This window comes from Leucopleurus acutus (assembly GCF_964270905.1).
Source record: "Leucopleurus acutus genome assembly, chromosome: 11".
Classification (NCBI taxonomy): domain Eukaryota; kingdom Metazoa; phylum Chordata; class Mammalia; order Artiodactyla; family Delphinidae; genus Leucopleurus; species Leucopleurus acutus.
In genome coordinates, this window is record NC_139152.1 from 83,565,989 (window position 1) to 83,593,394 (window position 27,406).

At 39.4% G+C, this 27,406-nt stretch overlaps 2 protein-coding genes across 3 annotated transcripts in view; one reads left to right on the forward strand and one right to left on the reverse strand.

Moving 5' to 3' along the window:
* The window catches only part of ANO4 (anoctamin 4), a gene marked incomplete at both ends in the record, with an annotated part of 231,406 nt that extends 231,010 nt beyond the window's left edge, over window positions 1-396 (forward strand). For both annotated transcript variants that reach the window (XM_082850054.1, XM_082850055.1), the window contains one exon: window positions 205-396. In XM_082850054.1, coding sequence (XP_082706180.1) covers window positions 205-396 — 192 coding nt within the window. The remainder of the gene's footprint in view (window positions 1-204) is intronic.
* A 20,684-nt stretch (window positions 397-21,080) lies between these two features.
* Window positions 21,081-27,406, reverse strand: part of SLC5A8 (solute carrier family 5 member 8) — a gene marked incomplete at its 5' end in the record, with an annotated part of 63,222 nt that continues 56,896 nt past the window's right edge. The window contains 3 exons of the mRNA XM_082850062.1: window positions 21,081-22,685; window positions 22,944-23,023; window positions 26,357-26,460. Coding sequence (XP_082706188.1) covers window positions 22,560-22,685; window positions 22,944-23,023; window positions 26,357-26,460 — 310 coding nt within the window. The 3' untranslated portion in view covers window positions 21,081-22,559. The remainder of the gene's footprint in view (window positions 22,686-22,943; window positions 23,024-26,356; window positions 26,461-27,406) is intronic.

Below are 27,406 nucleotides of genomic sequence, written 5' to 3' on the forward strand. Positions count from 1 at the left end.
TTTCCTGTATGGTGCCATTACACCAAGTTCAGTCCTCACCTATCCCTGTGACTCTGTTTCCTCTCACACCCACCCCCTGGCCTTATTCCACTCCCCAGACACACCAGAGGCTCCACATCCCTGTTCTCGACCAGCTCCCAGCGCTCTTTCTGCTAAGGCTGCACAGTAAACCTGACTCTGTTGTATTCTCCCCTGTGTTTTTAGCACCTCGTGTTTTGTATAAAACACCTCATTTCATATCTGATCCCGGACCTCCCAAAAGATCTAAGGGATCGAATGAGAAGAGAGAAGTACTTGATTCAGGAGATGATGTATGAAGCAGAACTGGAGCGTCTTCAGAAGGAACGAAAAGAGAGGAAGAAAAATGGAAAAGCACACCACAACGAGTGGCCGTGACCAGGTCGGTGAGAAGTGTTTCATGGTCTGAGACCTCTCCTTGGCTGGGAGGGGCGCTTTCAACTCCCTGAATCAAAGCTTGCCATTGCTCTCCCGATAGGGGTGCAAATAAATCCTCTAGAAGCTTTCAAAACCAGCTTGTCTCTTACTAAAATTGCACATTTAACTTAACCTTCCCTTTGCACACAACTCCTGCAACTCTTCTCTGTCTCCGTGTCACACTCTGGCCTGGCAGCCAAGGTCTTCATGAGTCGGCCTAGGTGGCCCCTGAAATAAACCCTCCTCCCCCTTCCACTCTAGCCTGGCTATTCTCTTTCATCAGAAAGAAGGGGCATGTTACCATGGGGATATTAAAGTCACTTTTTCATCTCACCCAAGATGGCCTTCCCTCCGTCACCCATTTATTGTTTCCTCCCAGGCTGATCCATGTCGGGCCACACCCGCTAAGGTTTCCTCAGACTCATCAGCCCACTGAGACTTACTCTTTATAAACACCTCTGGTTACTGCATCAGTACCACATATTGATATTGATATGTGTTGTTAATTTGTGATTTTCAAATAGTTATTAGGCTTCCTCAGCACAACTGTAAGCATCTTTAGGAAAGTCTCTAGGGACTGTAATTTATTCTTCCAGCTGGTTAGCACAGCGGTAAGTACTTGGCACCCATTAAATGCACATTTAATTAATAAAGGTTGGGTGCATTACGCTTAAAAACACTGTAAGAAACTTTCATGATGTTCCCACATATCAGAAAGTTCTTCTGAAACCTTCTCTCTGGCAAGGCAATTACTATCTGTGTGTCCTTGGACAAGTCACTTAACTTCTCTGTGCCTCAGTTTCTTCAGTGATAAGATGAGCCCTCAGTTTTTATACTCTGTGAATCTAGTATTCCAGCATTTCTTTTGCCCTCCTTGCCTTCATTCCCCTCTCTCCACTTGTTTGGAGACTAACTTTGAAACGTTTTCCAAAATTTGGCCTCCAAAAGAAAAATGAGATATACAGGAAAAAATGTATGTTTTTCACTTTTAATATAGGTTACAATATAGCAGATATCTACAGAGATGTTTGTTGTTAAAATTAGCGAAGTTTTATCCTGCGTTAAGAGTCCAGGAGGTTATTGTGAGTTGGGTATGAGGGTGGACTTGGAGGATATCACCTAGACCCCAGGCCACAGGGATAATATAATAGTATACAGATGTTGAATTTGTTCTGCCCTCAATTCCAAAGTAGGCCTTGGCTTCACTAAAGGCAAGAAATGTTTTGCTACTTAGTAATTTTGCCATTTTCCAGATCTGCCATTTGGCTATACGAGTTCAGGAAAATTACTTAATTTTTCTGAGCCTGCTTATTGGGTGGAACTAATTTGCAGCTCAAATAAGGTTATGAGTGTGAGACATTCACAAAACAAAATGCTATCAAATACTATATCGGATTTGCACTGTTCTTAAGCGTTGCATTGTAGTCCAGCGGATCTAGATCTGGCTGTCCGTTCTCTATCTGTATGACCTGGGGTGGAACATTCCTGTGGATTTGGTGTCCACATCTTCAAGAGAAAAGGAGTTGGACTAGACAATACTTTAAGAGCCTATCTGGCTTTAACCTTCTGGGATTCTATCATTTGCTCCAAGCCCCTGGCCCCCTGCACCCATTCTGACCACCTTTTCCCTGGCTCTGGTCAGCTTTCAGAGGAGAAAGGCTGACTATCGGACGGCTTGAGTTGGGGTAGGAGGCACACATTATTAGTGAAGAGAACTGCTCCAGTGCCCAGAGACCAGCGTGCCGCGGTAGACTATCCTCACCTCGGGGCTGCGCTGGGCTACAGGGCCCTTCACAATTGAGAGTTCCTTCCAGCCTCAGCATCATGGGTTGGTTACTCCCCAAAGAGGACATCTGTGCATTTTGCTTGAAAGCATAGTCTTTCTGTCTCTATTTTCCCAACAGTTGGCAGGAAGTCACCTTCCTTCAGACTGCCTTTCTGACTCAGTCTGTTCATCTGTAAAGCAGGCACAGCAATGTTTATACCATACCTGACTTGGTTCGGGGTTACAGATTCTTCGAATGCCTTTGATTCACACTAAGTACAGACCATTGTACATAACGTCCTTTAAGCCATCATGTGTGCTTCGGATTTTAATACCTTTTTTTTTTTGTTTCTCCCAGGTAACAGTTCATTTGCAGGCCAAGGACCTGAATTCTGTTTACTTCTCCCAGCTGTGCAAAAGCACATTCCAGTGAATGACTAAAATGCAACCGCAGTGCATGTCGCCGAGGTCGGCAGTGGCAGGGGGGTCAGCACTCTTAAAGGACTGCCTGGGAAACCATGCTGCTGTGAAATCACGTTGCAGCCCAGCACACAAATGCTATCCATCCATAGACCATTCTTGACCAAGCAAGCATGCACATCATGGGCAGTTACATTCTCAAGTTTTTAAAACCAAGGGGAACTTGTATACTGGGCCTGTTTTTCAGCCTGTTTGCTACCTTTTTTGCATTCTATCCCATGTGAATTTTACAGACACTGGGCTGAAAAGGGTATTTGGACACCTGGACACACATTCCTAGAATGTCACATGGTCCTAATTCCGTGTCACCAAACAACACAAACAAGACCCTGTTTACAACGTTTTCTTTCTTTTTTTTAATTTCAGATCTTTCTGAGGAGATTATATATGACATATCTATAGCTATGTGTATGGCCATAGATGTATTTCTGTGTGTACATATGTATAGTCATGTATTCTTACATATGTACATACAAATACAGAGATATATAAAAGTACATAGAACTTCCTTACTTGTAAATAGCCAAAAGGTACTGACATGAATGATGAATTTTCACATTTAAATAGTCATCAACATGAAGCCATGTTTAATGCTTGTATAATGTGATGCGATAAAATTCAAAATAAATTCATGCACATGGAATATTTTTAGCCGGGTCTTCTGAAATTCTGTTGTAGTTTCTTCTCACAGAATACGAGGAATCATAGAGTGGGGGTCTTTAAAGAAAGTCTGTCACTCCCAAACACTCCTGAGAAATCACTTCATCCTTCGGAGAGACTACATTTTCCTTCCTAACCTACCTTTTCCATATGGCTTCCATTCTACCTTCTTAGAGAGGGTGCCGAGCCAACTCATGAGAAATCACTCAGAAGAGTTTGGAAAATGCCACTGATGCCCTTCGTTGAGGAAATGTGAACTATAACCAATGATACGTATGATGCTTTTGATTACCCTGCCTGCTAGTATGCTCTGCTGATCCCAGCAAAGGGACTGTCTGTCTGGATGGGGGAAGCGGGGCTGGTGGGGGAGTTTCCTTCTAAGCAATGCCTGTTGTTGTAATTACTCTTCTTGCAGAGATTGCAGAACCTGACTTTGAATTATGTTATCAGCTGGCCTGTGCCAGTCAAGGAAATGGGAATGCTCCCATTACCGCATCCATCAACACTGTCTCATTTTGGCTGCGGATTCCCAAGAACCTTAAATGTTTCCCTAGATGGGAACAGTTGGTCAGAGTGGCTTTGGGCAGGCTAGAACTTCAGCCATTTCGTAGTTTCTTTCTAGTACTCCTTCTGACCTGATGTTCCTAGGAGTGAAATGCAGTTAACCCTTGAACACAACAGGCTTAAACTAGGCGGGTCCATTTATAAACAGATTTTTTTTCAATAAATACGTAATACAGTACTACAGGACCTATGATTGGTTGAATCCATGAACCGTGGATACGGACGGCCAACTGTAAAGTTATATGCAGATTTCTGCCTGCACGGAGATTGGCACCCATAACCTCTGCACTATTCAAAGGTCAACTGTACTAACCCTAGCAGAGCCTAAACTAAGATGTATTTTATGGGAACTGAAGACAAGCGGCCATTGGCAGAGTTTTCTTTTCAATCATGGCTAAGAAGTCTGTGAAATATTTCACATCAGCCCTGGGGAAAGGAATTTCCAAGGAAAGTCTCAAAAGATGAAATACAAAGAGATGCTCCAGACAAATTGCTCTACTGACCCAGTATTGTGGCTTTTGCTTGTTATGCCTGAAGCTCTACCTCTAAGCATCATGAACCAATAGATCTTTGGATTTAATACATCCATAGCTTCTCTCCTACTCCTTGGAGCAGGAAGAGTGGCAGACGCAGGGGGAAGGAATGTGAACCCTCCTTGGGTTTGCAATGGGCCATGAACATTCAGAACTAGGTAGAGGACCACCCAACGCACTGGTCAGGATAAGGAAGTAAACATTTGTTAAGTATCGCTTTCTACCTGGTCTGAGTATAGACTGAACCTAAGACTCTGGCCGGAAATATCTTTTGCCCATGGAATTCTGCCTTTGCTATTGCAAGTGCCTCTGGCAATCACAATCCCTGATGCATTTCTAGCATATAATTCTTCTCTTTCCTCCCCTCCTCTCTGCCTCCCTTCATTTCTTTCTACCAGCACAGTGAATACACTCATTCATCTTCCCTGTTTTGGGTACAAGGAGCACATAGTGAATATCTTAAGATGTGTTTAGGTTTGTAGAAGAGAAAGGCAAAGAAGGTTGTAAAGGGTAATTTCTGAGGGACTTTGTAAGAAATCAAGTGTTGGGAGTGACATCACCAAAATAGTGACAGTTACTTTCTGACTTCCCTCCCTGTCCCAAGAAGAAAACTAACAACTATTCATGGATAAGACACACTAAGAAAATCCTAGAACATGGCGGTGAGGCTGAAGCACCTCCCCCGCACCACAGAGACCGAGACAGACACCGGTATGGAGGTTCCTTAAAAAACTAAAAATAGGTTCCTTAAAAACTAAAAATGGAGCTACCATGTGATCCAGCAATCCCACTCCTGGGCATGTACCCGGAGAAAAACATGGTTTGAAAGGATACATGCACCCCAATGTTCATTGCAGGGCTGTTTACAATAGCCAAGACATGGAAGCAACCTAAATGTCCATCAACAAAGGAATGGATAAAGAAGATGTGGTACATACATACAATGGAATATTACTCAGCCATTAAAAAGAATGAAATAATGCCATGGATGGACCTGGAGATTATCATACTAAGTGAAGTAAGTCAGACAGAGAAAGACAAATACCTCATGATACAAATGAACTTATTTACAAACAGAAACAGACTCACAGAGAACAAACTAATGGTTACCAGGTGGGAAGGGTGGTGGGAAGGGATAGATTGGGAGTTTGGTACTGACATGTACACACTGCTGTATTTAAAATAGATAGCCAACAAGGACCTATTATATAGCAGCAGGGAACTCTGCTCAGTATTCTATAATAACCTAAATGGGAAAAGACTTTGAAAAAGGATACATATATATGTATAACTGAATCACTTTGCTGTACACCTGAAACTAACACTGTTAATCAACTATACTCCAATATAAAATAAAAATTAAAAAAAAATCCTAGAACATAGGGGTGAGGCTGAAGTGCCTCCCCCACACCACAGAGACCAAGACAGGCGATATTAGAAGAATGGCTACATGCTGACCCCATTACCCCTCCCCCAGGCCAGCACAGCATCACATTGAGAGGTCCTCCCCTGAGCCTAGGGTTCCTTTATTGGGAAATGAGACCCCAGGGTGAATATCTAGCCCCCACTGTGTTGTGGGTCGCTTCTTGGAAGCCCCCACTCTCGTCTCACCCCACAGAAATCGGGGGAAATCTATGGGGCTTGACCACTGAGAATCTAATTATGATAAAGAAGCAGGTAGGGGCTTGCAACAACCAGCACTCGGATCTTGATGGACCAAGCTCCTACCTGCAGGGCCCAACCAGCAGTCCCAGTCAGAGGCTTTGCTCACCTGCAGAGCCACGACTAGGGAACTCAGTGGGTGCAGGTCTGCCTGATTCAGGTCCTCAAATGAAGAACCTTGCTAGCCCTGGAGCCTGGTCTGCCCTACCCAGGCAGGGGAGCTGAGTCATAGCCCAGCCCACTGCTGAGTGCAGCTCCCAGCACCCCCTGACCAGAAAGCCTGGAAACTACATAGCTCAGGAATGCTTGAGCACAGAATGGCAGGCTGAGCTGAAAATCGCAAAGTCTGTGTCACCACAGGGCCAGGGCACTTGGAAAGAGCAGATCAGATTGAGTCAAGACCACAAACAGGGAGCCTTGCCAGGCCTGCAGGTGTCCAGGGCTCTGTCCGGGGAGGGAAACTAATTCATAGTCCCACCCACTACTGAGTGTAGCTCCTGGCCGCCTCCTGACCAGAAAACCTGATCCAGAACACCTGAGAGCACGCTTGGAGCTGGCCTTCCCATTTCACCCAGGCAGAGGAGTTAAATCATCACTTTATCCACTGCTGACTAGCTCCTGGCCCACCTGACCAGAAAGCCTGGCCAAAACACCTGGAAGCTACATAGCTCAGCAACACTCAGAGAGTATGGCAGGCAGAGATGATTGACTGCAAAGCAAAGCCAGCAGCCCTGTTTGGCCCCCTGGGGCATGGGTTGACTTGCGTCAAGACCACAAAGAGCCTTGCCACCCTTGGAGACGATTCTCCTGCTCTATCTGGGCAGGGAAACTAATTGTTGCCTGCCCTTTGCTGAATACAGCATTCAGCTTGCCCAAACATAGCACACTGGAAACTGTGCAGCCCATCCAACAGCCTTGCATACAGTGGTACTTGAACAGAGAACACAACCCGTGGCTTTTCTGTCTGCAGAGCAAAACCAGTGACCTCATCTGGCCATAGAAATCAGTGCACACTCTTGCCTGATTCAGATCCCCAAACAATGAGTTGTGCAGGCCCTGGAGCATGTCCTGCTGCCATACCAAGGCAGAGAAGCTAATCCACAGTTCTGCCTACTGCTGAGTATAGTACCCAGTTCCAACTATCTAGTAAGCCTGACCAGAGAACTCTGGTAACCATGGAGTCCATCCTACAACCTCACCTGAGTAGGGAACAGAGCCAGAATTCTTATCCAACTGCTTTCAGCCAGCAGTACCCACCCCAGACCCCAGTTTGGGCAGTGGGCTCACCTGAAAATACACCCTGATAGCAAGCCCCACCTGCCCAAAGTTATTACCAGCAAACATGTCCAGAAACCCAAACTGAGCCAAATGGTGAAAAACTGTCTGTGTCAAAGGGAACCTATAAAGTCTGGAATTGGAGACCATTTACTAAAATGCACAGATGTCAATGTAAGGAATCAAGGATCAAAAAAATCAGATAAACATGACACCGCCAAAGGACACAAATAAAGGTCTAATAATTGAACCTAAAGAAATGGAGATCTATGAATTGTCAAAGAATTCAAAATGATCCTCCTAAACAAATATAGTGAACTCTAAGAACACACAGCAGACAAGTAAACAATCAGGAAAACAATGCTAAACAAAACAAGAAGTTCAACAAAGAACAGAAACCATAAAAATAAAACAAACCCTAGAGCTAAAAATTACAGTGACTGAACTGAATAATTCAAAAGAGAGATTCAAAAACAGACTTCACCATGCAGAAGAAGGAATCAGTGATCTAGAAGACAGGACATTTGAAATTGTCCAGTCAGGGGAGCAAATAGAAAAAAGAGTGAAGAAAGAATATGTGACTTACAGGACACAATTAAAAGAAACAATAGTGGCATTATGGCAATTCCAGAAGAAGAGAAAGAGACAGAAAGAGTATTTAAAGCAATAATGGCTAAAAACCCCCCAACCTGAGGAAAGAAATGGATGCCCAGATTCATGAGGCCCAAAAGTTCCCAAACAGGTGAACCCAAGGAGGGCTACACCATGACACATTATAATTAAGTTGTCAAAGTGAAAGACAAAAAGAATTTTGAAAGCAGTGAGAAAAAAGAGTGGCGCTACATACAAAAGAACCTTCATAAGACTATTGGCAGATTTCTCCACAGAAGCTTTGCAGGCCAGGAGAGAATGGGATGATATATTCAAAACACTGAAAGAAAAAAACTGTCAACCAAGAATTCTATACCTGGCAGAGCTGTCCTTCAGAAATGGATAAAGACCTTCCCAAACAAAAGCTGAGGAAGCTCATTAACACTAGAACTGCCTTACAAGAAATGCTAAAGGGAGTTCTTTATGTAGAGGTAAAAGGATGCTAATTAACATTATAAAAACACAAGAAGGTAGCATAAAACTCAGTGGTAATGTTAAATATAGTGTCAAAGAAAGAGTCTATAATATAGTAATGGTGGTGCATAACTTATTTACAACTCTAGTTTAAAAATTAAAAAACAAATGTAGAAAATAACCACAACTACTATAATCTGTTATTGGATACACAATATAAAAAGTATGTAAACTGTAACATCATTGTGAGGCAGGAAGTATAACGTTTAGGAATGCTAGCAAAGTTAAATCATTATCAGTTTAAAATAGGGTGTTAAAATTTTAAGGTTTTATATGCAAATCTCATGATAACCACAAGGGAAGAGCCTATAGTAGTCACACAGACACACACACACCATGATAAAGAAATAAAGCATACTGATAGCAAAAGACATCAAAATAGAAAAAAAGATAGCAGTAAGAAGAAACAGTGGATCTACAAAACCACTAGAAAATAATCAATAAAATGGCAATCCATTTAAATGTAAATGGATTAAATTCTCCAATCAATCAAAAGACACAGAATGGCTAAACAAGATCCAAAAAAAAAAAAGAAACAAGATCCAACAATATGAGACTCATTTAGCCTTAAAGACACCCATCAACTGAGACTGAAGGGGTGGAAAAAGATTTCAGCAAATTGTAGTTAAAAAAAAAAAAAAGGCAGGGGTAGCTCTATTAGACAAAATACATTTTAAATTAAAAATGGTAAAAAGAGGCAAAGGTCAATACATAATGATAAAGGGGTCAACCCATCAAGAAGATAGAATTGTAAATACATATCCAATATCAGAGCACCTAAAAATGTAGCCCCAAAACTAACAGAGCTGAAAAGAGAAATACACAGCAATATAATAATAGTTGGGGACTCTAATACCCCACTCTCAACAAGATAGATCATCCAGATAGGGAATCAATAAAGAAACAGGTTTGGACAAAATTATACATCAGATGAACCTAACAGACATACACAGAGCATTCTGTCTGACAACAGCAGAATACCCATTCTTCTCAAGTGCACATGGAACATTTTCTAGGATAAACCATATGTCAGGTCACAAAACAAATCTTAGCAAGTTCAAGGAGACTGAAATCATACCAAATATCTTCTGTGATCACAATGGGATTAAACTAGAAATCAGTAACAAGATGAAACTGAAAAATTCACAAATACATGGAAATTAACACTCCTGAACAACCAATGGATCAAAGAAGAAATTAAAGGTGAAATAATAAAATCTCTTGAAACAAAAATGGAAACACAACCTACCAAAATTTATGGGATGCAGCAAAAGCAGTTCTAAGAGGAAAGCTCACAACAATAAATGTCTACATTAGTAAACAAGAAAGATCTCAAACAACCTAACTCTATACCTGAAGGGACTAGAAAGAGAAGATCAAACTGAGCCCAAAACTGACAGAAGGAAATAAAGATTAGAGCAGCAATAAATAAACTATAGAACAGGAAAACAATAGAAAAGAGTGATGAATTAAGAGTTCGTTCTTTGAAAAGGTAAACAAAATTGAGAAAACTTTAGCTAGACTAACCAAAGAAAAAATAGGAAACAAATCAAAATTATAAATGAAAAAGGACACATTACAACTCATACTACAGAAATACAAAGGATGATAAGAGACTATTATGAACGACTATACACCAACAAATTAGACAACTGAGAAAAAATGGAAAAATTCCTAGAAACATACAACCTACCAAGACTGAATCAAGAAGAAACAGCAAATCTGAACAGACTAATTACTAGTAAAGAGATTGAATCAGTAATCAAAAATCTCCTGATGACAAGAATTCCAGGACCAGATGGCCTCACTGGTGAGTTTTACCAAACATTTAAAGAAGAATGAATGCCAATCCTTATTTTAAAACTTCCAAAAAATCAGAGAGGAGGAAACACTCATTTTCTGAAGCCAACATAGGCCTGATATCAAAGCCAGAATAGGACACTACAAGAAAATAAACCTACAGGACAATGTCCCTGATGAATATAGATGCAAAAATCCTCAATAAAATAGTAGCAAATCAAATTCAGCAGCACATGAAAAGGATCATTCACCATGATCAAGTGGGATTTATCCTTGGAATGCAAAAATGGTTCAACATACACAAATCAATAAATGGGATACATCACATTAATAGAAAGAAAGAAAAAATATATGATCATCTTAATAGTGGCAGAGAAAGCATTTGACAAAATTCAACATCCATTCATAGTAAAAATTCTTAACAAATTAGGTAGAGAAGGAATGTTCCTCAACATAGTAAAGGCCATATATGACAAAGCCACAGTTAACAACATACTTAATGATGAAAGGTTAAAAGCTTTTCCTCTAGGATCAGGAAAAGACATGGGTGCCCACTATCACCATATTCAACATGGTACTGGAAGTCCTAGCCAGAGCAATTAGGCAAGAAAATAAATAAATAAATGCCGTAAGAATTGGAAAGGAAGAAGTAAAATGGTCTCCATTTACAGATGACATGATTTTATATATAGAAAATCCTGAAGACCCCACAAAAAAACTGTTATATCTAATCAACCAATTCAGTAAAGTTGCAGGACACGAAGTTAACATACAACATCAGAAGCTTTTCATACACTAACACAAATTTTCTGAAAAAGAAATAAAGAAAACAATCTCACAGAGGCAACAAAAATAAGATATTTAAAAATAAATTTAACTGAGGAGGTGGAAAATCTCTACCCTGAAAACTGCAAGACATTGATGAAAGAAATCAAAGAAGACACAAATAAATGGAGAAATATCCCTTGTTCATGGATTGGAAAATTTAATATTGTTAAAATGTCCATACTACCTAAGCTATTTATAGATTTAATGCAATCCCTGTTGAGATTTCAATGGCTTTTTTTTTTTTTTACAGAAGTAGAAAAGACTATCTTAACATTTACATAGAACCACAAAAGACCCTGAACAGCCAAAGAAATCCTGAGAATAAAAGAACAAAGAGGGGGGCAACACACTTCCTGATTTCAAGCTATATTATAAAGTTACAGTAATCAAAAAAAAAAAAAATAAGGCTGGTTCAAGATGGCAAGGTAGGAAGAACCTGAGCTCACCTCCTCCCACAGACACACTGAATCTACAGCTAAATATGGAACAATTTCCTCTGGGAAAAAACAAAAACCAGAGAAACCCCCAAACTAGGTGAGCAACGCATTGGGAGAAAGATAAAAAACCCACAAAGTGGGTAGAAGAGGCTGAGACACAAACTCACCCTGAATAAGCCCCGCCCCCAGTGTGACAATCTACAATCAGAATTCAAAACCTGGACCTTCTCCCTGAGGAGGAAAGGGTTTGAACCCCACATCAGGCACCACAACTTGTAAGGTCTGCACCTGAGAGATGAGCCCCCAAAATAGCTAGCTGTGAAAACCAATAGGACTCCCATCCCTAAGAGCAGAGCAGACTGATAAATGGCTTAGAGGGTTCACATGCTCAGACTCACTCATCCCAGGGACTAACACAGAGGCAGCCAATTGTGAGGTGCTTAGGATACTTATACAGAAAACAAGTTGGAGGTAGCCAGAGGCAGGGTCAGGGAATGGGTGATATGGGAGAGGCAGTCAAAAGGTACAAACTTCCAGTGATAAAATAAATAAGTCATGGGCATATGATGTACAGCATGGTGATCACACTTAATAATACTTTATTGTATATTTGCTAAGAGAATAGATCTTAAAAGTTCTCATTACACACAAAAAATTTGATAACTATTTGTGATACTGGATCTTAACTAGACATACTGTGGTCATCATTTAGTAATATACACATACTATATAGAAATATCAAATTATTATGTGGTATGCCTGAAATCAATATAATGTTATATGTCAATTATATCTCAAGAAAAGACAAATAAGTATAGGGATATAACGCACATGATGACTATAGCTAACACGGCTGCATGGTATATTTGAAAGTATTAAGATCCTAAGAGTTCTCACAAGGAAAAAACTTTTTTTTCTTTTTCTTTTTTGTATTTATATGAGACGATGGATGTTAACTAAACTTATTATGGTAATCATTTCACATTTTATGTGAGTCAAATCATTATGCTGTACATCTTAAAACTTATACAGCACAGTATGTCAATTATATCTCAGTAAAACTGGGAAAGTAAAAAGAAATCAAGTGTTTATTGAACGAATGCATGCAAAAACAAACAACATAGCCAGCAAAAAATTAGCATACGTTTCTGATGAACTCTGTTTCCCAGTGTTGATGGTGGAATATGTTAATTGTCAGGTGTAATGAGCAGGCCGTCATTTGAGGAATTTTTAATATACCTAATCTTATGAGTCTTCATAAGACTAAAATATTCGAACTATCCTACTTCAACACTCTAATCTTCATTAAAACCTCACCTGTGTGGATATAAAGTTATCCAAATAGTTGGCAGGGGGTTATTCGTGGAACTGGCAAAATTTTATCTTAGCTGATTTTTTAAAATGGAAATCTCTCTAGAAATAACTTTCTATGTAAATTTTCTATAAATCTGCTTTCCAGGGGGTCTTAAATAAAGGAAATTACAACCCATTTATCCTTCCTTTGATGATTCATTGCATTACTGTAAGTATAGTCTAATGTACGCTAGAGGCAGATTAAGAATACTGCAGGGGCTTCCCTGGTGGCGCGGTGGTTGAGAGTCCGCTTGCCGATGCAGGGGACACGGGTTCATGCCCCGGTTCGGGAGGATCCCACATGCCACGGAACCGGTGGGCCCGTGAGCCATGGCCGCTGGGCCTGCGCGTCCGGAGCCTGTGCTCCGCGGCGGGAGGGGCCACAGCGGTGAGAGGCCCGCGAACCGCCAAAAAAAAAAAAAAAAAAAAAAAAAAATACAGCAGGGGCTTCCCTGGTGGCGCGGTGGTTGAGAGTCCGCCTGCCGAAGCAGGGGACACGGGTTCGTGCCCCAGTCCGGGAGGATCCCACATGCCATGGAGCGGCTGGGCCCGTGAGCCACGGCCGCTGAGCCTGCGTGTCCGGAGCCTGTGCTCCGTGGCGGGAGGGGCCACAACAGTGAGAGGCCCGCGTGCCGCAAAAAAAAAAAAAAAAAAAAAAAATACAGCAAATGCCCCTGGCAGGCAGCAGACCCTCCTGGATTCAAAGGGAAGTTCTGGTAAAAGTCCTAACTCTGCATCCTAGTCCTTCAAACCAGCCACTCTACTTACATAATGTTTCTTCACCTCAGTACCAACCTCCATGCTAGCCAGGATCTCCTCACATCCCCTAGAAGAGCAGGTTCCTTCACTCCTTCCCGAGCTTTACTTATACCTTCCTCCATGCACCACACTCCCTGGAAAAACATTTTTCCTCTCTTCTTTGCCTAGTCAGATTATCTCTAGTTTTAAGGTCTAGCTCAGACTTCAACTTTTCAGCATGTGTGTCTCCCAGCTAGTCCTGTCCACTGGGCTCCCCTCTCCCCAGAAGTCTCCTATCGCACAACCTGCCCCACTCACTCAGATTCTTTCCCCATGTGTTATTCCTCCACTGGTACATGCATATCTGTCTATATCCCCAGAGAGCTTGTAAGTGATAGAAATCAAGAACCCCACCTTCACTTTCCCCAGTGCCTAACAGAGCGTCAAGTATTTAGTGCTTATAGGATGCAATCAGTGTTAACTCATTTTCCTGTAAATAAATTTCAACATGAAAGAGCCAAGTGTCAAACCTCAATTCATACAATCCTCTTAGTGAAGAAGTTAAACCCACTTAAGTCCAGCTATTGTTTTCCCAACAGGGATATTGAGTAATTTCCCCAGATCACCCACTGACTATCTGGTTTTAGACACCAATTTTATAATATTTTCAACAAAAAAATTAAAGAAGCTTGCTGAATAATGTTTCTATGGCATGAGTGGTTTTAAATACTTGAAGTATTCAATTTGGAGCCCATTAATATCCTGGTAGGGAGGGGTAAATACTAAAGGTGTTATCAGTGGAACCCTATGCACAGCTGCACTCAGCTTGCCTAGACCTTAGCCCTCAAGGAGGTAATCTTTAACTTTCATTAATTCAGACCTCACTAATTAGGAATTTGTGATCATTTAGAAGGGCTGGGGTCTAACATGCAAAGCAAATCCAGTGAACAAATAGAGGAAATATTCAAACCATTTTTAAAGGAAACACTAATATACAGTTTATTTGCTATTGCAAATCCAGTTTCTTTTTCCTACTAATGATCACTATCTAGTCCAGTATTTCTCAAACTAAACTCTAGCTTATATTAGAATCACCTGAACCCGACCACTACCTTTTCTGATTCAGGAGTTCTAAGGTAGGCCCAAGGATTTCAATTGCTACAAGTACCCAGGTGGTGTTGATACTGTTGGCTGGGAACCACACACTGAAAACCACTGATCTACTCAATATTTTGCCGTAATTTGAATACACTCTACAATGCAAGCTGAATTGTTCAGTTTTATCTGACTGTATAATACTTTAAAGAATATTACCCTGGTGGAAAGGTCGGTGGGTAGCAATTTCAAGCTGTAATAGTTATCAGTTATCAGTTAATCATATTTAATACAAAGCACTGTCACTGCAGTTTCCTTGCTGGCAGAGCAGTGGGCGTTGCTTAAAGGAGTGGGTCAGGGCCACACAGAGGTCTGACACTTTGCCTTGCACTTTGTATCTTAGAAGCCTGAGAATAAGCCCTCTTAACTCCAAGCCCCACCCTCACCAATTTAGGAGTGAGCTTACATCAACACGTTCAATAGAGCAAAATATCAAGGTCATGGGCTTTGGCATCAGACAAAACTAACTTCAGATCCAAGGTGTCTGACCTTGGACAAATGATTTAACGTCTCTAAAATGCACTTACCTTGTGAAGTAGACACTGTAGTACACTGCCGAGATCCCCCTTCAGTGAAGGACTGCTAGCCTCTGCCGTTGGGAGGGCTACAGCAGACAGCTTCCGCCTCTCAGCTCTTCGGGAAGGCCTTATTGCAGAGGATCACGTGGTCCAAGACCACGCCCCTTCCTGTGCCTACCCACATCAACGACTGGATGTGAAAGCCTGACTACCTTGGCCCAATGGGGTTAAGTCTGAAGTTAACTCCCCGCACTTCAGAGTCTCTGTGGGGAGACCATCCTTGGATTGGCATTACAGCTCAACTTCCACCTCTGCCCAAACCTGCGTCTCTCGTCTTCCTTCCACAGGTCGCTTGCCTTTCTTCCACAGGTGTGGATCCTAAAGGCGCCCCTTAATAAACATTAAGCACACCAAACTCCGTGTCAGACTCTGCTTCTCAGGGAATCACACCTGTGACTCATTTAAAAACAAACAAGTGGATGAAAACTCTAAGAGGCAGTAATTTTGTAGATTTGTGGCTAGGCTCTTGTTCTAGACGCTAAGAATACAGCAGTGAACAAAGATGACTAAGTTTAAGAAGAGAGATCGTGAAAAGCATTAAGAGATTGAAATCAATTTTTAGCTACAGTATTGACTGACAACTTGCTATAAAAGGGAATAATACTTCTTCCCATCCTCACTCCCCCATCTGCCTAGGTTTTTTCTTAATTGTCTAAGCTTTTAATATTCATCTTCTGTTCGGAAACCATAAAATAGTTGTCAATCTCAGCCGGTCTCAGCCTGTTTGAGCCTAATTCCCCTGTTGGTTTCCTTCTTTACCTCCATACTGCTCTTACACTACACTAGGTTGTACGAAACCGTGAGGCTAAAATCCTAGTCACCTAGACATTTCATGCAGTAATTTCTGCTTCTGTGCTTATAAACCATGGTAAAGTCTAACACCCCAAGGTCATATGCCTGCCCAGATACACCATTCAGCTGTGTATTTACTGGGGTCTTGTGGCTCTCAGCTCTAAGCAGGAGATGGGGCACAGGTTTTGCTGTTTCTCTCAAATCCCACAAACCTATGGTGGTTTGCTGCCGCCATCCCAAGGCTCACCACATAAAGTGGGACACAGACCCTTCCTCAGAGACTCATTAATATATTAACCCTCCTGGCTTCCCCTAAACCCTCCTAGCATCAGAAATCCATTTCTACTCTAGGCATTTGAGAATTTAGCTCTTACCTCCCAAGATATTTTATCGCTGTCAACCTAAGAGGCTAGACTTTTGACACTTAAAAGCCAAGAAGAAATCTCTTTTTTTCTCTGGTATTTGTGGAAGCATTGCTTTTCTGAGCTATAAACATCAAACACCTGATTATTTGAATGTGAAGAGCCGAGGAGGCAATCAAATGCTCCAGGGAGTGGGTAAGATCATTGGTTCAATTTTCTGAATATCTTTTTCTCTGCTTGATCACTTCCCCTGTAGATGGCCTTCTTGAGCCAGCCTCTTACCTCTCCAACAGCGTGTAAACCAAGGTATACCTTGACTCCTATCATTTTTTGCAGTCTTGCCTTTGCCTGGGTATCCTGGCTTCTACCCATGCATGGCCTCAGCGGAGTCTATGTATTTATCTTTCTCCTATTTCTTACCTCTCCACCTGCTTCACCTGTCTCCTTTTGTTTCTCCATCTACCGCCACAACTGGCCCTATTTTAAATTGCACTGTACTTTGTCTTATTTACTGAAACATCATGCTTCCTACTCTATCTTAAGTGTGTGAATAGGAGGCTTTATGTTCTCTACTTTGAAACTTGAGATCTGTTTAGATCACATCACTTTATAACTCAGAGACTTAGAAAACTCTCCAACCCATGGAGTGGAGGAAAACATTTGTAAATTATATATCTGATAAGAAACTTGTATCTTGAATATACAAAGAACTCTTACAATTCAATAATAAAAAGACAAATAAGCCACTGAAAATGGGCACAGGATCTCAACAGACATGTCTCCAAAGATGATGTACAAATGGCCAATAAGTATAAAAAGATTCTCAACATCATTAGCTCTCAGGAAACTGCAAATCAAACCCACAATAAGATACCACTTCACACCCACTAGAATGGCTATAATAAAAAATACATTTAACAAGCGTTGGTCAGGATGTGGAGAAATTGGAACCCTCATACACTACTGATAGAAACGTAAAATGGTGCAACCACTTTGGAAACAGTCTAGTAGTTCCTCAAATGGTTAAGCATAGAGTTACCACTCGACCCAGCAATTCTACTGCTCGTATATACTCAAGAAAAACGAAAACACACATCCACACAAAAACTTGTACACAGTGTTCAGATCAGCATTATTCATAATAGCCTAAAAGTGGAAACAACACAAATGTCCATCAACTGATGAATGGATAAATAAAATGTGGTATAGCCATACAATGGAATATTATTAGGCCATCAAAATGAATGAAGTACTGATGTATGCTACATGAATTAACCTTGAAAACATTATGCTACGTGAAAGAAGCCAGTCACAAAAGACCGCTGTGGTCACAAAAGACATACTGGGGTCTTTTGATTTTCATGTGATTTCATTTATATGAAATTTCCAGAATAGAAAAATCTGTGGAGATAAAAAGTAGATTAATGGTCACTTAGGGCTAATGGGGTTGGGCGAAATGGCGACTGACTGCTAATGGATATGGGGTTTCTTTGGGGGTGATTAAAATGTTCTAAGATTGTGATAAATATAAAAATATAACAATTATGAACCAGATCAGGAGACATGGGGGATGAGATAAAAAGTTACAACATTCATCTAATAGGAGGTAAGGAAATACAGAATAGAGAAAATGGGAGAGGGGGAATATTCAAAGAGATAATGGCTAAGAAATTTCTAGTATTAAATATGTTATTTTCTATTGTATTTTCAGATATAGTCTTAATTGCTTAAAATATAAAATATCCTTCAATGATATGTTCTACACGTTTATTTGCTTACACTTTTATAATCCATACATAGTACATAGGAAGAGTCCTTTGTGTGGTAAATAGAGTGGAAATAACTTTCTGTAAAAGCTGATAAAGTTAATTATATTCTATTTGATATTTATCCCCCAAGAATAGACAGCTGCAAAGGCACTTGTAGAGTTTAATCAGCAAGTTGAAAAGTCAGAAATGCAACCATGTTTTACATGATAGTGTTCAATCTCCTCAAGTTTTTTCACAATGGGCATACAACTTAAATGTAAAAGTGAATTTTACAGTGATTAAATTATACAGTGAATTTCAGTAACTAAAGGGTCATTCACTTAGTTGACTCCATATCAACAATCGTTATTGGATAAAACTCAGAATTTCCTATAAGAATCAACACAGAGAGTTACCTCCCCCATCTCAGCTCCATCCCTGTCCCACGTATCTACATCATGGACAGACACTCAGTTGTTAACAATAAACTATATTTTCTGGAATTATCATAAATAAAATTATGAAACCTTCATACTCACATATTTAATACTTCCTTCATCCTAATGTGTGTTAATATTGGAAATCATGTTAAGAAATGAAACTCTCTTTTTTAAAATAAATTTATTTATTTATTTATCTGTTTGTTTTTAGGTGCATTGGGTCTTCATTGCTGTGTGCGGTCTTTCTCTAGTTGCCGCGAGCGGGGGCTACTCTTCATTGTGGCGCGCAGGCTTCTCATTGAGGTGGCTTCTCTTGTTGCGGAACATGGGCTCTAGACACATGGGCTTCAGTAGTTGTGGCACGCGGGCTCAGTAGTTGTGGTTTGCGGGCTCTAGAGCACAGGCTCAGTAGTTGTGGCACACTGGCTTAGTTGCTCCATGGCATGTGGGATCTTCCAGGACCAGGGCTTAAACCCGTGTCCCCTGCATTGGCTGGCGGATTCTTAAACACTGTGCCACCAGGGAAGCCCAAGAAATGAAACTCTCTTAAGAGTTGTTTTCATAGTTATTCACAATTCTATAGTCCTTAATATTTTCAAAATGTTGTGAAAATATATGGTCATTATTCTGCATTGTAACATTCCATATGCTAGCAATACTTTAATCCTCACCTGTAGATGAGTCAAGGCAATTTCCTTAAAAGAACACAACCAAGGTGTGTGACTTCAGGAAAATCAAGATTTCAACCTTGGCCTCTAGGGCAGGATTTCTTGAACTCCACACTATTGATAGCTGAGGCAGGATCATTTTTTGTTGTTGTTGTGGAGGAGAAGGGCTGCCCTGTGCACCATAAGACATTTAGCAGCACCTCTGAATTCTATCCACTAGATGCCAGTAGCACCTCCTCACCAGATGTAACAACCATAAATGTATCCAGATATTTCTACATGTCCCCTGAGATGCAAAATTGCCCCATTGAGAACCACTGGTCTAGAGAGAAAATGATTGCATAAGCAACTAAATAGATGAATATACATGTACACTGTTTTATATCCTACATATAAAATGTTCTTTTCTCTATGGAGTGAATATGATTGGTCTGTAGCTTTCTTTAGAGTTTACATTCTCTCTGTTAGAATAATCCTGCTGATTCCTAACTATATTTTAGTATTTCTATGGCATACATCTTTTTAGAGTAAGGAACTATTTCCATATCATTACACTGCAAATTATTAACGGCTTATCTTCTTTCAAAACTAGCAAATAAACTTTGTCTCAAATTTTGACTCCCAATCAATTTCAATTGAAATTTTAAGTAACACTATTTGAATTAATAAAGCACTATCTGATCTTTGATGGTCACATTATTTTTGTGAGGTAGGTACGTGTTTAGTGTTAAGTTCCATCATTAGAACAGATTAAGGATAAATTCAAGGTCATACAACTTATTAGTGGCAAAAGAAATAGGTAACTTATGTGACTTTTCCCTCCCATTAGCATTGTTGTGATTCAAAATAATTAAGAACATTAGATTTTTAAATTTACATTAACATTTTACCTTTATTTGGTTTAACCCAAAGATTTAGATAAGATAAATAATTTTTAATAATTAATAGTAACATTACTTTGATTTCTTAAGATAGAAATCTGGTACTCTCATGTGTTATAAAAGTAAAATAGTGACAATTCCTAATGTCACAAAGACAGATTTTCCTAAAAGCAAGTGCACAAGAATGGAAGTGTTATATCTCTCATTAAGAATATAGGGCTTCCCTGGTGGCGCAGTGGTTGAGAGTCCGCCTGCCGATGCCGGGGACACGGGTTCGTGCCCCGGTCCGGGAAGATCCCACATGCCACGGAGCAGCTGGGCCCGTGAGCCACGGCCGCTGAGCCTGCGCGTCCGGAGCCTGTGCTCCGCAACGGGAGAGGCCACAACAGTGAGAGGTCCGCGTACCGCAAAAAAAAAAAAGAATATATTCCATAACTCCTTGGCAGTCAGAAAAGAGAAAAGATTATTTAAATAACCTGATTTTGATTTCCAAAATTGAAGGAAAGTACACACATGTGCATTAGAATTACTAAATAAATAACAATTGTTCAAATCACACTCACATAAAACAAATAAGATTATATCTTCCTACTCATTAAAAAATCATAGGAAGAGTTACAAAGTTTGATGGATGCTTACAAATATGTTGATTAAAAAATAACAACTATACACATAGAAAATATGTGAATATATCATTAATTTAAATGTATAAATCTCTGCTTTAGATTAATGCTATTTCTTATTTTTTATTAATGTTTCTTAATAACATGAATAAAACATTAACATTAAAAACATTTCTGAATGTTTTTAATTGCCAACCTCTGTACCGCATGCTCACCTAAATATCAGACAATAAGCAAAAATTATTTAATCATAAAATATTTTAATGTACCTAAATATTTCACACATTATTAGTTTAAAACAGTGTAATGCTTAAAAAAAACCCTTCTAAACAGTATCTAATGTGTGAACTGTAGAAAAAAAATAAGTTATTGATGAAAGCCTGTAACCAAAATCTTAGCTAGAAATGTAGGAAAATAAACAAAATAAACTTTGAGATTGCTACTTAAAATTTTAAAGCATGGAACATAGCATATATCCAGTAATTCTGGGACACTAAACAAAAATAGTAGTATTTGCCTATGTAATTTAGCTCATCAACCAGGTGGATACATTGGAATTCAATATGTCTAAGCATATGTACATTTAAATTTAAATCATTGCAAATTAGTTGACATTCAGCTTCATAGCATTCAATGGAATCATCTAATTCCGCAGAGCTTACCCATTTTTAATTGTGTAAATGTTCTTGGATCACCAAATCTGTAAGTACCTAGCTGAAAGTACTTTGGTCAGTATAAGGCTCATGGGAGTCTATATTTATAGGCCAGGACGCAGTGAACCAGGATCTGGGGTAGCATGATTCACATTGGGTGTCTCAAGACATACACAAGCCCAAGGCAATAGAGTGAACAGGAAATCAGGAAGGCAAAGGTAATATGTGCAACAAAACCAAAGTTAGTGGCTGAGAAACCAGGAATCCAGATAAGAACCAGAGTCTAAGAAAGGCAATATGAGCAGCCAATGGCCAGGGACTCTAGTTAACAAGCAAAAAGGCACAAGAGATGCATAGCACCAAAAAGACCTTGACCATTGGGCCCATGTTCTGTCCCAAACAGGATGCTTCTTGATTACCACCCTCCCGAGCCAGAATCAATTCCAAGATTAAATGTGCCCTGGGCTGGCAGGGGTTGATGAGAAGCAAAGATCGAGACGGCACAGACCTGTCACTTCATTGCTCCCTAAGAACAGAGTATGTGGTAGGAGGGAGAAAGGTCCTTTTCAATATTAATTATGATTTCGGCAAACTCCAAAATATATGCTAGTACCAAATGCAGGGAAATATTTTTAATGATGCCCTAATTTAAGAATATGCTTTTGACCATCGAGTATGTGTGTATATGTGTGTATTAGCTTTTCAGCACATATGTAGTCACAACTTTCAAAACTTTCACAACTTGCACAACTACAGCTTCACTGATATAATAGTAGAGAGATAGAGGAAAATACTGATGCTGAAACTCTTACATTCAGAGTAGCATCAATTAATGAGTATAGAAAGTAAAAGTCAAAATTTGCTTTAACAAAAATGTATCCCCCCCCAAAGTTCCCCCAAAACACTCATGATAGGACAAAAAAAAAATCTAAACCTGATCCAATTATCTTAAAAAACATATAAAACTGGGACACTGTTTAAGATAATTTAGCATCACAGCTGCTTCACAAACGAGTCCCATTGATCTTGCCACTTTGATCTGTGCAGTTCAGTTCAATATGGTTGAAGCCAGGATTATCAGTTCCATCATCTTCTATTGGATAAGATTTATAGTCTAAAACTTGCTTCTTCTAAAAAGAAAATGTTAACATGGTGATTAGAAAAAAGAAATTGTTCGTTCAACTCTAAATAATTGTTATTACTACTTTTCTTTCTCTAAATCAGCTTCATAGTCTATTGAGGCAGAGATAAACAACAGAAATAAATCATTTAAAAAAGGAAGGCAAATACCTTCCTTGTCCAAAAGAAAGTCTGAGGAGTAACTAGTATTCTGTCCTGGTGATAAAAGCACAGTCTTACTAATTTAAGGAAAAAGAAAGCCAACTCACTTTCTTAAAAATGTCAAAATTGGATAAAAAGTCCTCTTTGGTTAGTAGGAATCTGGGGTCTATGTTTTGTTTTCTTCCTCCTGAAAAACATACGTTATTTACATTGTTAAAAAGATATCTGTAACTACCCAGTGACGGACCATCATACACACATTTAACTTGGGCACATTCACTTCTATGCACTTATAAAACACAAAGAGAAAGAGTCTTTTAAATAGTGCTGGAGACTTAGCCTACCATTTCTCTTCCCTCAGTCAGTCTCAGATTCTGCAAGCCTGTCAGTGATATATATGAGTCTAGTGTTTAAAGATAAATAAGGTGATTGTTAAATGCAAGCCAACTGTCTCATCTGGTATCAACTAGGGAAGAGTCATCTGGCCCAATACTGGTAGGAAAACTGGTTTAAATGCATCCTTCATGATCTACCAATAAAATATCAAACCTCTGCTTGGTGGAGTTGCCCTTCCCCAGTTTAGTGGCTATGAATGTGTGAAGAAATGCAGGAAATTATGAATTGTTGGATAAATCATTTAAATGAAAACCAGTATGATGATAGGTGTTTGATCCAAATTCTCTTCCCTAAAGTTTTGCTCTACAAAAATTATTCTTTGGCTCGGTATTTTATTTGTGAATCAGAGAGGAGGTTTTAAAACTGTGTATCTCAAAGAGTTGTTCTCCAACTACCTCTATCCAAATCACCTCGGAGATGTACTGAACATGCAGATTCCTGGATTCCAACCTGGACTGACCCAATTAGAACCTCTGTGGGTGGAGCCACTGACTCCTGATTTTTACCAAATTTCCAAGGTGATTCTTCTGCCCTCTAAAGTTTGAGAAACACCATTTTAGTATAAATACTAGATTTTTCATTAAGGGAACCTCTGTTGTTCAGGAGATGGGTTCAACCTTAAATTAATTCATTCAATATCGTTGAGTGCCTACCATGTTCTAGAGACTCTACCAGGTGCTGGAGAGACAGAGATGAATAAAATAATCACTGCACTCATAGCTCATAGTCCAGGTAGGAAAATATTTACCCCACTTTACCAGTGAAGAGACACATTCATGGTGCACCATCTGTGATTAGGTGAAGCTGAAATGCCAACCAAGTCTGTTTGGCCTGAATTCCTACATATTCCTAGTATCCTACAGTAGATCTTTAAATATATTTCCCAAGGAGCATCAGGATTTTATGCTTCTAGACTTTTTTTGCACGGTTCTCACTGATGGTATGAAGTAGGAATAAGTTATATATGAGATTAATGAAGTTGAAGTGTTTTTTAATCACTGGATGCCTGTTCACCTTCATTTTTTAAAGCAAAAGATAAAGCTGTAGAAGGTTATCAGAATCAAAGTATTTAAGGGAGGGAAAAGGAGCACTCAGAGGGAGTACTCTGACACTCCCATTTTTTTAAAGGGAAAAAAAAGGGTTGAAAAAGGACCAAAGGTCAAATAGGAAAAGGAGATTGGTTAGGTGTGTTCCAGATCTGAACAGCTGGGTTATTGGTGAGAAAAGTTTAAGATCTGTCTTAAAATATATCACAACAGATAAGAGAGTAAACCTACTGTGCTGGAAATTTTACTTATGAGAAAAAGCGTAGTCCTTTTTGAAACAAAAGAGAATAGTTTAAACAACTGTTTGAGAGGTAACAAATAGCTACAAATGTTATTATAAGTTTACAATAATTATAAATTTTAATGTCTAAATTATAATTATATAATGTTAATATAATCATTGATACAATTATATTAATATCACCACTAATTATTAATATAATTTATTAATTATAAATACACATCCTGTGATATAAGTATCACAGAAGTTTCAAAGACAGTGCTATCCAGGTCCCCAAAAACAATGAGAGACGGTAGAATTCTAGAAAGTAGCACCGTGCTGGTAGATTTACAGCATAAAGCGAACAAAGACATCAGGCATACTTGGACAAATTATAGGATTTCTGACGAGTCATAACACATTGGATAAAGAAGGCAGGGGAGCTGCCTCCCCCTGCTTGGTTGCTCTGGATGTGTATGTGTGAGGAAACGTAGGAAATGAGGGAGCCCAGCACTTCTCCCTAACTCCACACTACTGCCCTGCTCCAAGCCACCGTGACTGCTCACGTAGGCTACTGCAATAGCCTCTACCTGCCCTCCTTCCCTTACAGAGTATTCTCAAAACTGAATCAGAGCACTCCTTTGAAAATTACTGGAGAAGTCATTTTAAAAATAACCCATGTAGTAAACCTAAGAGACACAGAGATGGAAAGTAGGAGAGAAAAGATAAGAAAATCAGAAGGACTGTCCAACTTTAAAACATATGACTAACAGGAGTTTCCAGAAAGAGAAAACAGAAAATGGCAGGAAATTACAAAAGAAATAATATAGGAAAGTGCCCTAGAACTGCAGGACTTGGGTCTTCAGATTGAAACCCTCCTGAGCGGCTAGGGCGAGGCAGTCATTGTGAAATGGGTCACATGCGAACGGGCAGCAGGCAGCAGGGCACTGGTATTCTCAACAGTAACAAGGCAAGTCGAAGAGAAGTAACACAGCCTCCAGGAACAAGAAAGTTACTCTCAACCTAGGATCCTCTACTCAAATTATCAGCAATTATCGAGCATAAGGAGGAATTAAAGACTTTTTTTTTTTTCAGCTATGCAATGTTTCCAAGATCTCTTGTCCACCCGTTCTCAAGAATGTGCTATAGGATGTGCCCCATCCAGTTGAGGGTGTAAACAAGAATTAGGAGTAATGGGATACAGGCAGCAGGGAATCCAACACTGGAGGGAGACCAAGAGAATTCACAGAACGAGGACAAAATGAAGTCCCAGGTAACAGTTCTATAGCAATCCCAGAGAGCTGTGTATGCTATAATATTGGTTTGATTTCCTTTAACAATTATTCTTTTAAAGGTTATGAACATCTGAGAAAGGCTTCACACTATGTTTAGATATAAAGATCATAATTATTATTCCTTACATGTGTATACTTCTTTACAAAGCGTCAGTGCAGGACAATGAGACGATCATGGCACAGAGCTATTGTAATGGTATGTGTAAAGTCCCTAGCATTGTAGTAGCTATACACAATTTCTTCAAGCCTTTTATTTTTTATCTTACAGAGACCTGTGAGATAGGCAGGTCAATTATTATCCTCATTTTATACATAGGATAGCTAAGGCTCAGAGTAGCTATATAGTAGCTATAAGTTCTTTCAGCTAATAAATGGCATAACAAAGATTCAAATTGAGGTGGGTCTTCTGTTTTCAAGACCAGGCCGTAAAATTTCCCATGAGTAAGATGGAACAAATAATTAAACTAGTTGTTAGGACTATAGTAAAGTAACATAAATACTTATAAAACAGATATAGTAAAAACTAATGTAACGGTAATACAGCAATACTAATGTTTAGTTACCTGTTGATAAGCTGATAAGCATTCCCACAAATAACGTTACCAAAGTTCCAACAGTACTGAAGTATAGATATGATAAAGAATACCAGTTATCCATCAGTGGAGTCCTAAGAGAGAGCGAAAGCATAACCGTAAGATTTCACGCATGCTACTAGCAGCTAACAGTATGTGTCAATAAACCTCATGGCAAAGTCAAAATATAATATTTAATCATGTTTTTAACGTCCACGTCTGCTGTTCCAATTTTATCTTATTGGATCAGGAATTAAAAGTATGACTTAATCTTAACCACATACTAGAATACTAAATGTCCATGTTTATTCATTCAACTCTGCTTTGTGTCCCAGGTACTGTTCTTGTTACTGGAAAGTCTGCCATAAAAGAGCTGGATAAGGTTGTTCCTGCCCTCAGAAAGTTTACATTCTAATAGAGAAATGTAATGAACAAGTAAACAAATTAATGAACATAATAATTCCCACTGGTGGAAAGTATATAAGGAAAATGAAACAAGGTAATGTGACATTAACAGGGTAGAAAAAAGGAACTACACTACAAGGAGTGGTCAGGGAAAGTCTTTGTGAAGAAGAGACATTTGAACTGAGATCTGAATAACAAAAGTTCTTGAGAAAGCATTCCAGAGAGAGGTAAACACCAGCAGACGGTAGCATAACGAACAAGATATAGAATGGTACAAGATGAGCTGGAGGTCTTTTCGTAGGACTTGGATGAGTTTGGACCTTACTCTCTGGATAGCGGCACACATTGCAGTATTTTTATTATTTTATTTTATTTTTATTTTTTAAATTTACATTTTATTAGAGTTGATGTGTAATATTATATGTTACAGGTGTACAATATAGTGATTCATAAGTTTTAAAGGTTATACTCCATTTATATTCATTATAAAATATTGGCTATACTCCCCATGTTATACAATGTATCCTTGTAGCTTATTTTATACCTAGTAGTTTGTACCTCTTAATTCCCTACCCCTATATTGCCCCTCTCCCCCTTCCCTCTCCCCACTGGCAACCACCAGTATGTTCTCTATAT